This window comes from Erpetoichthys calabaricus, chromosome 9, assembly GCF_900747795.2.
Source record: "Erpetoichthys calabaricus chromosome 9, fErpCal1.3, whole genome shotgun sequence".
NCBI lineage: Eukaryota > Metazoa > Chordata > Cladistia > Polypteriformes > Polypteridae > Erpetoichthys > Erpetoichthys calabaricus.
In genome coordinates this window covers 35742244-35754417 of record NC_041402.2, presented here as the reverse complement: position 1 = coordinate 35754417, position 12174 = coordinate 35742244, and the positions used below count along the sequence as shown (strand labels likewise).

At 39.7% G+C, this 12174-nt stretch overlaps 1 protein-coding gene across 16 annotated transcripts in view; it reads right to left on the bottom strand.

Annotated features, from left to right (window-relative positions):
- Positions 1 to 12174, bottom strand: part of chd9 (chromodomain helicase DNA binding protein 9) — a 270690-nt gene that overhangs the window by 6613 nt on the left and 251903 nt on the right. For 6 of the 16 annotated variants that reach the window (XM_051932069.1, XM_051932072.1, XM_051932070.1 and 3 more), the window contains 6 exons: positions 10710 to 10873; positions 9847 to 10122; positions 9066 to 9237; positions 2395 to 2525; positions 1744 to 1944; positions 1096 to 1233 (listed from right to left, as the gene is read on the bottom strand). In XM_051932069.1, the coding sequence (XP_051788029.1) occupies positions 1096 to 1233; positions 1744 to 1944; positions 2395 to 2525; positions 9066 to 9237; positions 9847 to 10122; positions 10710 to 10873 (1082 nt within the window). The remainder of the gene's footprint in view (positions 1 to 1095; positions 1234 to 1743; positions 1945 to 2394; positions 2526 to 9065; positions 9238 to 9846; positions 10123 to 10709; positions 10874 to 12174) is intronic. The other 10 variants (XM_051932074.1, XM_051932071.1, XM_051932080.1 and 7 more) reach the window with 5 other exon arrangements.

Genomic DNA, 12174 nt, shown 5'->3' with positions numbered 1-12174 from the left:
GGTTAGTAATATGGATGAGGTCCGTGAGACATGTGTTTAATGACTTACCATAATTCAGGATTGGTTTCTCTGTTTGGAATTTCAGCACAGACAAAGCGATCTACATCATCAGAAGTCAATAATTTTTTTTTGCAAAGTAACCAATAAATGCATGTGAGGTAAACTCCGTTTTTGAAATACTCTGACTTAAACTTCAAAGCCTTACAGTATTTACATACTTCTGAAATATCACCTATGTCTATATATTCGATCTCCATTCCTCGCTTTGTCCTGCTTTTTTTTTTCAATGACACCTGGTCCGTGGTGATTATTTTCCCTTTTTTCCGAGTAATAATTTCCGTTTGTTTGCGCTACTGCGATTTTTACTTTCTTTTTTGATACTTTCTAATTTTCCTGCTTTCACATTCTTTAACTTTCTCTGCATTTGTATTGGGCCGTTTTTTTGAGCCCTTCGAATTCCACTGCTTTGTAATCTCTAACCTGCTCTGCATGTGTATAGCGCCAACGTTTTTGAACATCTTTATGAAGTTCTACTTTGTCTTTTACTCTGTCTTTTAATTCTGAGCCCGATTGGACATGCTTTTTTTCAGTTCCACTTGTTCCGGGCTGATTATTACTTTCCTTATTTTCTGAATTTGCACCTAGATTATTCTTTTTCTTTTTTGCATTTTTTTCTTTCCAGTGCTTTTGAGTCTCTTTTCTCCGTGCTGCTCTTTCTTTTTCGCTTAGTCGTCGACGTTTCATCTATAATATATTGTCCTTACACGCTTTATAATGCGCTGAGAGCCCTGGATCTGTGTGTGCTCAAATCCTTTACACGACTGAGTGTTTTGCTGTCCGTGGTCTTATCTGATATTGGTTGTAAGTAGGGTGTGTCTTGCAAGAATCTCATGTTCTACGTCCCCGCGAGACGGTCCTGAGTCAATCTGTTGGCACAAAGTCTCATGTTTAAGGTCCATGGCTAATCTCTTTCGTCTCGCGGGTCTTTTAAGTGTCTTCCGTGATCTTCACGTGAAGATCACGTCTCATCTCCCAAGTCTTTCTCTCCCAGGGTTTTTTTTATATAATAGAGAGACAGGGGGTTTAGTAGTTTACCTTTCTCGCATTTCTCCTGTTGATGACCTGAACACGTTCATCTCCAGTCAGGCTGTTCACATCAATTTTATTTGGATTTCTACAACGATGCCTTTTCTGTTTGGGTTGCCCATCTTGAAAAGGCATTTTACTCACACCCTAACAAAGGAAAATGTGGTTAATTCAAGGAATTCACAACAATAATTTAAAGCTATTCAGATTAGAGTCAACATTAACACAAAGTAGTACAGTATATTTTATTTTTATTAATGAAAACTAAAGTAAGGCACAATATAACTTCAAAAGTGTAAAATGAATAACAAAAATATACATGTATACATTAGTAATGAATCTTGATCTTGCCAGTCATCTTTCATATAATAATAATAATTCTACAGCTGAAACACTTGCAAGTTGAGCATAATTACTTTCCTAATTCTATACCGGGATCAATGTCAGGTCAAGTAATTCACTCAGGGTCACACACTGAGTCAGTAATAGTGTGTGAAACAACATCATTTTGGATTGCAGCCCAGAAGTTCACCATCTAGATCACCTAGTTTCCCTTAATATTTCTACTTTCATTGAAAGTACTAAAATGTTAGCATTTTAAAGACGTTATACAAGTTATTGTAAAGGTGTTATTAAAAAAAAGGAAAGGATACTCACAGGGATGAAAGCCCCAACATCGGCCACATAACCTGGGTGACCTTTCAGCCACTGATCTAGATCTTTTCTCTTTGGTGCGTCATCTCCAGCAAGTCGTGTTCCATCTTTTAAATTGATGACTGGGATTCGGCTTTCCATATCTAGTGTCCCCTGGCCCTGGCAGTATAACATGCTGGGACTAACTTGAAGAGTACTTCCAACCTGCATAGAAAATGATTAACAACGAGCAACACATTCAGAGTAGGAGAACAAGCATGACGTCCATTTTAAAGGAACTAGACAATATTTTTTCAGAGCATCATTCACACCAAGTATGGATCATAAGTAGCTCATCGTTACATTTATCTTTGTGAAAAGTTTTCATTTGAACTATGTAAAACAATTAGCTTTAAACACTCTCAGTCCATAATTACAGAATAAAACATTTGTTATTTTAAATCTCGTCACTACTAAACATCTAGGTAGACCTATAGCCTGAATGGCAAACAAGTAAAATAGATCCAGAAAAAAAATATCTACAAAGCTATGCAAAAGAAGCACAAGCTAAAGACAACATTTTCAAAAGACCTAGCACACAGATATTATAAAATATAAACAAGGGTTTGTATGATCAAACACTTTGCCTTTACATTAGAAATCAAATCCTCTTACATTGTTTAAAGAAACCTTGTTCTTATTTAGAAAGAGCAAGTCAATTCCTTCTACATTCTTCCTCCTGCCTCTTCTCCTCTTTGCCATAGGTGGTTCAAGAACTCCATTTGGTCTCAATTGACCAGAGGCACCTAAATCATGACAAAACACTTTTCAGAGGTGATAGAGAAATTAGCAGAACTAATTAAAACATTAACAGAAAAGTCAGGCTAATGTCATATATGCCAACAACAAGTCAAGGCAAGTCAAGTTGGGGAGCATGCACTGGTACAGTGCATTGCCGCACCCACTACACAACGAAACAGCTCAGGATCCCGGTTGGCAACCCCCCAAGCAGACACACGGTCCAGTCCCACCCTCCAGAAATGACCCTCTATCTGCCGCAGCTAGGTGTTACGTGGGCGACCCCTTGGCCTGGTCTAGCCACTCGGGTCCCCAACAATAAGGATCTTACGAACCTGGATCACCCTCGGGAAAAGCGCCACATGGCCGTAGTATCGTAACTGACGTTCCCTTACAATGCAGGTGATGTGCCTCATTTGGGACTCCATCAGCAACCGCTAATTCGACACAAAGTCAAACCAATGGTACCCAAGGATTTTCCAGAGAGACACAGTACCAAAGGAGTCCAGTCTTCATCTCAGGTCACTGGATAGCGTCCATATCTCGCAACCATATAGCAAGACGGGAAGCACCAGGACTCTAAAGACTTGGACCTTCATTCTTTTGCATAGATATCAGGAGCGCCACACACCCCTTTCCAGCGACCTCATGACCCCCATGCTCTCCCAATCCGTCTACTGACTTCATAGGAAGAGTCACCAGAGACATGAATGTTACTGCAGAGGTAAGTAAGCCTCTGAACGAGGTCGACACTCTCTCCGCAGACAGACACACTGCTGATGGCTGTGCCCAAGAGGTCATTAAAGGCCTGAATCTTCGTTTTTATCAAGGACTCTTGCAAGCCCAGACACTCAGACGCCTCGCTGAGTCTCTCAAGCCCCCCGATCAGAGCCTCCATTGACTCCGTGAAGATCACAGCATCGTCAGCAAAGTCAAGATCCGTGAATCTTTCTTCACCAACAGATGCCCCACAGCCGCTGGACCCCACGACCTTGCCCAACACCCACTCGATACAAGCATTGAACAGAGTAGGAGCAAGACAACACCCCTGACGAACTCCAGAATCAACTGGGAAAAACACAGGTTCTGCCTCCACTCTGCACAGCACTCACAGTACCAGTGTACAGGCCGGCCATGATATCCAGCAACCTTGAGGGGATCCTGCGAACCCTCAGGATGTCCCACAGGGCAGCTCGATCAACTGAGTTGAACGCTTTATGAAAACTGACAAAGGCTGCAAAGAAACTCTGCCGATATTCGCGTTTGCGCTCCATGAGAACCCACAGTGCCAGGATGTGGTTGATGGTAGACTTCTTAGGTGTAAAACCAGACTGTTCCGGTTGCTGGTACGTGAGCAGGTGATCACGGATCCTATTGAGGACGACCCGAGTCCCGTTTTCCAGTCAGTTGGGATGATGCCAGTCTCCCAAATGGAAGCAAAGATTGCTTGCAATGCCAGGAAGACAGCCTTACCACCAGCCTGGAGAAGTTCACTCCGGATACCACAGATCCCTGCAGCCTTTCCTCCTCTCAGCTGGTTCACCACCTGTGCAATCTCAGTGAAATTGGGTGGTTCACAGCTAATTGGAGGATCAGCCTCAACAACCATGGACCCAGAGATATCCAATGTCCTAGTTGTTCAAAGCTAATCCTCCGGGTAGGACGTTGGAAGCCAACAACACATGCCAGATATACCATGAGAATGCAGTGCTCATTATCTAGTTACTCCTTATGTCACACATATTGTATAAGCAAAAAAACAGTAATCCACACACACAAAGCAAATCTATACAAGTCATTTTCATCCTCTTACTTTATTGTTAGAGAATTCATATGCCTCAATAGCCAAACAAGCAAAAAAATTCCACTTTCTATTTAATTTAAAATTTAAATAAAAATGTAAGTGCAGTTCTATAGTAGAAGCATAAGAAAATATTTTGAATCTAGAATCCTTGCACCAATTAAATAGGTAGTCTTGCACTTTTCAAGTAACAAGAAAGTATGTGAATGTGCTGAGCTAAGATACTGTAAAATGTAAATGTATTTAAAGTATGAGGAAGCACTTTAAAACACACAGTTAAATGAAGTGGGCACGATTTCACGATAATTTAACAAGTCTCAAAGAAGCACAAGAAAAGTAACTTTTAATCCCTTTTATTGGAGTAGAAGTATACAATTTGTAGATAGATAGATAGATAGATAGATACTATGTTGCTTTGCTTAGTTTTAACAGAAGCCGCATCCTCCCCCATTCTGTTCAAATACTGTTTTTGATTGCTAGTGTCTGTTTATTCTAGGTTTTTAAATTTCCCATTCTATATCTATATTTACATTAAGTTCTGTCTTTGTCTTTAGGGAATTAGCATGTTTCCAAAATCTGAGTCATGCCCTTCAGATTGTTTTTGGCTGGCTCGTGGTCCCCTGTAATCCTGTTTTAAAGGTTATGTCAGAAATGGAACCAACAGAAATACGCCAGGCTAAATCTGTGAAACATTTCTAAAAACCCTCTTTTTAAACCTTGCTTTCCAGTAATTATATCATAATATAGTGATCTGATTATAAGTTTAGCTCTCCATCAACCTTAATGTCTATTCTGCAGTTACCTGGGGTACTGGAGGGAATGAGGAGGACTTTGATACCTTTATTATCGACTGTGCTAACTGTATCAACAGTATCCAGTGGAGGGTGGGCGACCAGCTGGCCTAGGTCATTCTGACTTTCATGATGCACAAACTGATTACCATCAGACTTAACTATTTAATTTACTCAATTCTGTCTTCCGACCATGGCCCTTGTGAGGGTGCAGGTTAGCCCCACGCTACTGGGTCTCACCAGAAGCCTTTTGAAACCTTCACTGCTGAGACCGTTTGAGGGATGAGCCAAGCAAATGAGGACACCACATAAAGCTAGGGGAAGGTGAAACAGTGCTCATTGCTTTTATTTAAAAAACAAAGACATCCAAAGAGTGCAAAATGTTCAATAAATAAATAATCCAACAAATGTTTGCGAAGGTCAATATCTGAATAAATAAAGCCATTCAAACAAGGTTAAAACTGTCCTTTTTCTAAAAGCCCAGTGCATCTTTTTTAAAGCTAACGATTCCTCTGCTTATCCCTTGCAGCAGAGGAATCCACCTGCCGACAGACACAGCCAACCTTCTATGGGTTCAGGTCCCTGCTGTTCCATACCTACAGTAAGGCTCCCTCTCTGGACCTAGGCTTGGGTCCCCATAAGCCATGGCAATCACACTGGGACTCTCAGTCCCAGCCTCATCGACCCCTGCTGCCATCACGGTCATCTGCGGCAAATCACTTGCACACCTGTTCACTCCTTGTACATGCTCAGCCAGAGTGACACATTTCAACTGCTCCGAGTGCTGTCCACACACTCCTCTCCAGGGGCTCTCCTCCTAGCTACCTGGTACTGTCCCTCAGAGACCTGAGTTTGATTTCCCATTGAGGAGAAAGTGTTATTTTTCTTTTTCTTTTTAACCTCAAACGAACATAAAATTTATAAATTGGTATGCAGTGTCAGTTAATGAGATCGTTATATTTTCATGTGGGATGGTCCTTTTAAAATATCTTTTAACAATTGAGACTGCAATTAACATGAACAAGAGTCCTTATAACTGTTATTTTTAAGATCCATAACACACAGACAGACAGAGCACTGCGTAATAGAGAGACAGACAGGTAGAAAAGTCACTAGATATATAAATAAACAGGGAAGGCACATGTACTGAAAGAAAAAAAAGTTCAACATGTGCGTTGATCCTGCTGCACTGAATAAGTTCACGCGCTTTAACATCCCCCCCCCCCCCCCCCTCCTGATCTGACTCTAAGTAACAGCGCAAGTACAGATGCAAACCAAGTGTATGTGTGTACTGTATAATATTAACAAAAAGAGCAGCTTACTACAGAAAACGGCAAATATAGGAATGAGTGGGGATCGAACCGGGGACTCTTGATCACACTTGGTTTGAGTCTGTACTTGCGCTGTTACCTAAGAGTCAGATGGGCTGGGGTTGTTAGAGTGTGTGAGCTTATTCAGTGCTGCAGGATCAACGCACATGTTGATCTTTTTTTTCTTTCAGTAATAGCGCCAGCATAAATCCACACCCGATCTGATGCTGTTCGTTTTCAAATAATATTGCATTAGTGCAATGATGTTTTCACATATATTGTCTCTTTCTTACAGGTGTGTAATAGAAACCACAGCATAGAGAGAAGCGTGTACACTGTAACAGGTACACACGTTGTAAATGTAGGAAAGACGATCCTTGCGTGTCTGTGAACAGTTAACATTTGAATCTGATGATGGCATATAGCGCTGAAGTTACTTCTCTGTACTATTCTATCCTTTGCATGTCCTGGAGTACAAAAGAAACAGCATACAGCAACATGTGGGGACTGGCAAGATCGGGGAAAAAAAAACACGCAGTCACTGATTACAAACCGCAAGATGTTATGCGAATGAATATGAATAATGTTGCATCCGTGCCACAAAGTTTTCCGAAATGTACTATACAGGTCATAAAACGAATATTTACAAATATCATATATACCCACGTTTGTGTTTTTTTTTTTTTTTTGACATTATACACCATAAAGGTGCACACTAATTCAGCATGAGCAGGAACACTCAATAAAACTGAATAAAAAAAAATCAAGTGCCGGCGAGATACGAAGAAGGCAGATTTGCCAGCATTTGTGTGTCAACTTTAATCCCTCCAGATGAGAGAATGTCCAGTTCCATTTTCTCAAAACACCACTCACATCTCCAGTTATTCCATTTCAAATGAAAAATAACAGCATCAGATCCCTGGGCGGTGGTATGTATCGTGATCGTGATTTAGGGAGAATAAAAGTTAAAAAAAAGTTAACTTTTACAAGTCCTATAAATGCACACCGTGTGTTACAGACGCAAACCAAATGTATGTGTGTACTGTATAACATTAACAAAAAGAGCAGCTCACTACTGAAAACGGCAAATATAGGAGTGAGTGGGGATCGAACCGGGGACTCTTGATTACAAGTCAGCAAATCTTACCGCTATGCCACTTGAAGTTGTTGTCTCTTCCTTGAACCTTTTGTGAAAGTGTTTACTTGATCTTTGGACTTCAGGCTACATACATTATATAGTTTATGCCTACATTTTGTCATTTACTACTAAAATATGAAAAACGTTTCTGTTTTAAAAATGTGTTTACACAGATTACTGTAGAAAAGGAACACACACGAAATGCGTGTGCTCCAAATAGCGATTTATTATTTCCACTTTAAATCTCCAGCAGTTCAGTCACTCCCAGATAATCAAACAAGGCATGAGCTGGGAAAACTTAGTGAACGTTCTGCGACGGTGGGGGATGGAATAGCCGGCTGCTTGCTGCTCGTCTTAATCAGCACATTTAGAAGATAAAAGACGCTGGCGGAGAGGTGAGAACGGTTTTAAGGTGAGCCAAATCTACAAGTTTTTTCGTAGACTCTGGTAATTCTAGTGTTAACCTCCACTCTGATGCCTTTTTTTCCCCGATTCCTGGCTCTTCCCTTTTATATGCAGGGGAGTGGTTGCAGGTGCAATCACCTGATTGCCGTCCCAAGCTGATAATGTGGCGGCTGACAAGGCACAGAGTGCATCCATTATTTATTTATTTAAAATCTGCCACCTTTTCCTGTGCTGCAGACCCATATACCACAGCTCTCCAGAGGTTTATTTTTTTCTATGGCCCATTGTAGGAGTTTTTTTGTTTTCCTCTCCTCTGTGTCAGCTGGTCAACTAATCACATCCAGGAATAAAATAAAATAACTACTCCATCTACATCCTAAATCAACTGAAACTGCTATGGACTGTTTTACTTGCTTTTGTATCTTTTCATTAATTTTAATAACATCAATGGGATGCTTAAGTAAAATGTAGATATACAGTGTATATTTATTTTTATATATTAATTAGATTTGGTTGTTCTATTTTCAGACTTAATGTATTAATATTTTAATTAGAAAACCTTTTCCTGATAAGAGTGAAGGTTTGTTTTGCACTTCAGTGGTTAAATTTTGCTTAACACTACCTGGCCGATTTTGCATTTAGTATACTTACATTTATTAGAAATGATCAGAGTATTAATTAATGATAATAATCCAAGTAAATGTGATATATCTTTGTTTTGTTTATTAATCTGTACCTTGAGTTGCATGAAAATGTATGATAAGGTGCTATATAAATAAAGTTGTTGTTGTTATTATTATTATTAGTGTAAATCTGAAGAAACCATTGGATGACCTTTGTGGGACGGAGTGATACATAGAATTAAGACCACTTTTTCTCCAGTTTACAGAATAAGCTAAACTAAACTTAAAACAAAAAAATATTTACGCCCAAATGAACATGGCCAGGTTGCATTATAAATATGAGCTTAACATGTAGTCTTCACATATTTAGTGATCTATCCAAAAAACGTCTTTAATTTTGAACTGTAACCATGAATGCCAAGCATGACACAGACAAATCAGGTAACCTCTGCAGACTGTTTTCTTTATGAAAATATATACCTGAGGAAGCCAATGGCTTGGTGAAATCAGCCAAACTGGCATCTGAGGCACTTTGCAGTTCACGCAGACGAGCCAAATACTGCTGCTGGCCCATTGGAATATCATCAGTTTCAAAAGGTCGCTTTTGGGGAAGGCCCTGCTTCTGGAAAGTCAGTTTCAGCCCACCTTCCTGCTGTAACAAGAGCAAAAACATGAACACAAAATGTAAAAAATACAGCAGAAAATGTGCGCACTTCGGACAAGTGATAACACAAACTGAAAACTCCTTCTAAAGAATAAATTAATGTAATGACACAGGTAAGTAGGACAGTTTACAACAGAAATCTGAGGAAGCATGAGCAGAATAAGAAAGTGGCAAAGGAAAAAGTTTTTGTGTAAATATATATTCCCTGCTCAACTTTATTGGACCACAGATGAAAGGACCTTGTGGTTATTACAGAACACGAGCCTTGCAAGTGCATGCCAATCTATCCACAACACACAAAAGCACATAATTGTCACGCAGACCAGTGTTGTGAGAAAACTGCAGAAAAGCGACTAGGCCAGTCAAGGTTGTGAGGGAAGGAAAAAAGGGACTCTGGAATTTCCATTTAACTTTAATATTCCTTCACTTAATAAGTGCTCTAACAGACTACCTCCACCCCGGGCTTCAGACAGTGGCCTAAGTGCAGAAGGAAGAGCAGTATATACAATGTGCCAAGGCAGCCCTCTGCAGTAAGAAGCATGCTGCGCATTGCGACTCGCATTCAGGTCCTACAGGGAATTAAAGAAATGAACATACGTCATTGATTTTCACTGTAAACTCCTTTTCTTGTTGTACATGCTTCTTCACCTTTAACATCTGAGGCGACACTGACGGGTCTTCCCTGAGGCCCGGCAGTGGAGGTGTGCCGACTCTGGAGTCGCTTAAGTTAGCAGCTGCAGTAGGGCTGTCCAGCAACTTGGTAGTGTAGAAGGATGCTACTGCGTTGCAATCATATGTCCTTCGCACAGTTGGCCATTTCCCTTTGAGGATTGCCTGGCAAATGCTGTCCAGACGGTTGATCATGACACGATCCTGAGGACAGGAAAGAAAATTAAAACAAAAGACCTTTATTTTTTCATAAAAAACATCAACTTTTATTGATGACCTTTCCATTGCTGTGCAGTGCACTACCCACAAAATAGCAAGCACCACCTAAATGAGGTACATGTTGATTAGCATGCCAATAATGGCCCTATAATGACTCTATAATGCTGCATTTTCTGGCAAAGAACAATATTTTCTAAAAGATCTATAAGAAGCTTCAGATTCCACTGAGATGACAGTATTTTATTTTTATTCTGGTCATTTAAACTGTTATTTACTGAACATGAGAACCACTCTTAAGTCTACATTTGTTGACTATGGGGGTCAAAACAGATACTTTTAACTAATACCAGGAGATCACACCACATGCCCAAACAGTCTCATATATTTAACTTTGCATTAAACAAATTTTGATTTTATCATTGACAACTATCACAGCTAACAGAAGGACATATACTAGAAATGAAATACTTGAATAATGTTTTAGAAAAACAGCAATTGTGAGCAAGGTAAATGCTACAGAGAAGTCAAGTATAGTCAAAATGGATATTGTTGAATAGAAACCAGGGTTTTACCTTTGGCCAGAACGAAGCTGCTAGCATGTAACCCCCGTGAAACATGGGAGAGGAGTTTGGTATTCCATTGTCCATGACAAAGCTGTCCTGCGTCTCGTCCTGCGTCGTGCTGAGTGATGCAACACTGTCTTCATCAAAACCTTTCATTCTTGGCATAGCATCTGCTGTAAATTTATGTGACAGATAATAATCACTTTAGATCAAATATAGCAATTTTATATCAGAATGACCGGTTCTCGTAATTAACCTCATGTCACATGAAATCACTGATGCAGATACAGAGAGCCCGCAGTTACTAAGTTGCACGTTCTTAGAACTATGAAGGATCTAAAAAATACACAAATTTTTTTCAAATTAAAAATGTTTAATTTCATTCACTCAGAACTGCAATAATTTGTAAGTATTTATATGGCCTAAATGTCACTTTTGCTTAGTTTCATCTTGTCTTAAAATAAAGTAGGCTTAGTATGCCTTTCAGATCAACAACACTCCTGAATGAAAATATTTCAGAGTCCCATTATTTTCACTGCTTGATCTAGCCACTCACCAATAACCACATGAACTAAACCCACCAATAAAAAGAACTGACAAGACCAGAAAAATCTGGTATGCTCATGTGCTGGTCCAGGTTTTGGTCCCATCTTATTTCTGAAAAATCCACATCATTTTTCAATGAACCACTGCCATTCTTACCTTTTGACTGTTCTGTGTGTGTTGTTCTTTTATGTATTCTTTGCTGTTGTATTTACTGTTTGGACTTGTATTTATTTTCTGCTATTTGGATAATTTTATTGGTTCACTGGAGCCCTTTACTCTTGAATATGCTACATACAATTGGCCATTGGTAAAACATTTGTGTAGATCAATTCTTGCTTTTCATAGTTAATGACCATGGCCTTTGTTGATGGTCATTAGAAAACACAATTTTACAGGACACTGCATTGAAACAGGTAATTAGTAGAAATAACGGGAATTCTGGCAAAAAATATAATTTGGCCCTGTAACACATCCTGTAAAAATGGTAGTTTTAATCAGATTTGAAGATAATGCTTCCATCTGTAATCTTGTACCGTTACGTTTGAGTGCTTAGATCAAAAGCAATACAGTGAATTGTGCTTTACTTTAAATTTATTACTTACTTACTAATAACCAAGACAAGCAAGTTAGGTGGATTGGCAATACTAAATTGGCCCTAGTGTGTGTTTGGAATGTGTGTGTTCGGCCTGTGATGGACTAGCGCCCTGTTCCAGGGTTTGTTCCTGCCTTGCGCACAATGCTAGTTGGAATGGGCTCCAGCACCCTCCCCGACCCTGTTCAGGACAAAGCGATTTAGAAAATGACTGACTGACTGACTAACATGTAATGAGTTGATTGTTATAAGCACTGTACAGAAAAGAACAGGTGAAAAGAATATCATGAACTTTGTACAATGTTCACCTCTGTGATCTACCTGTTGAGAACCCCT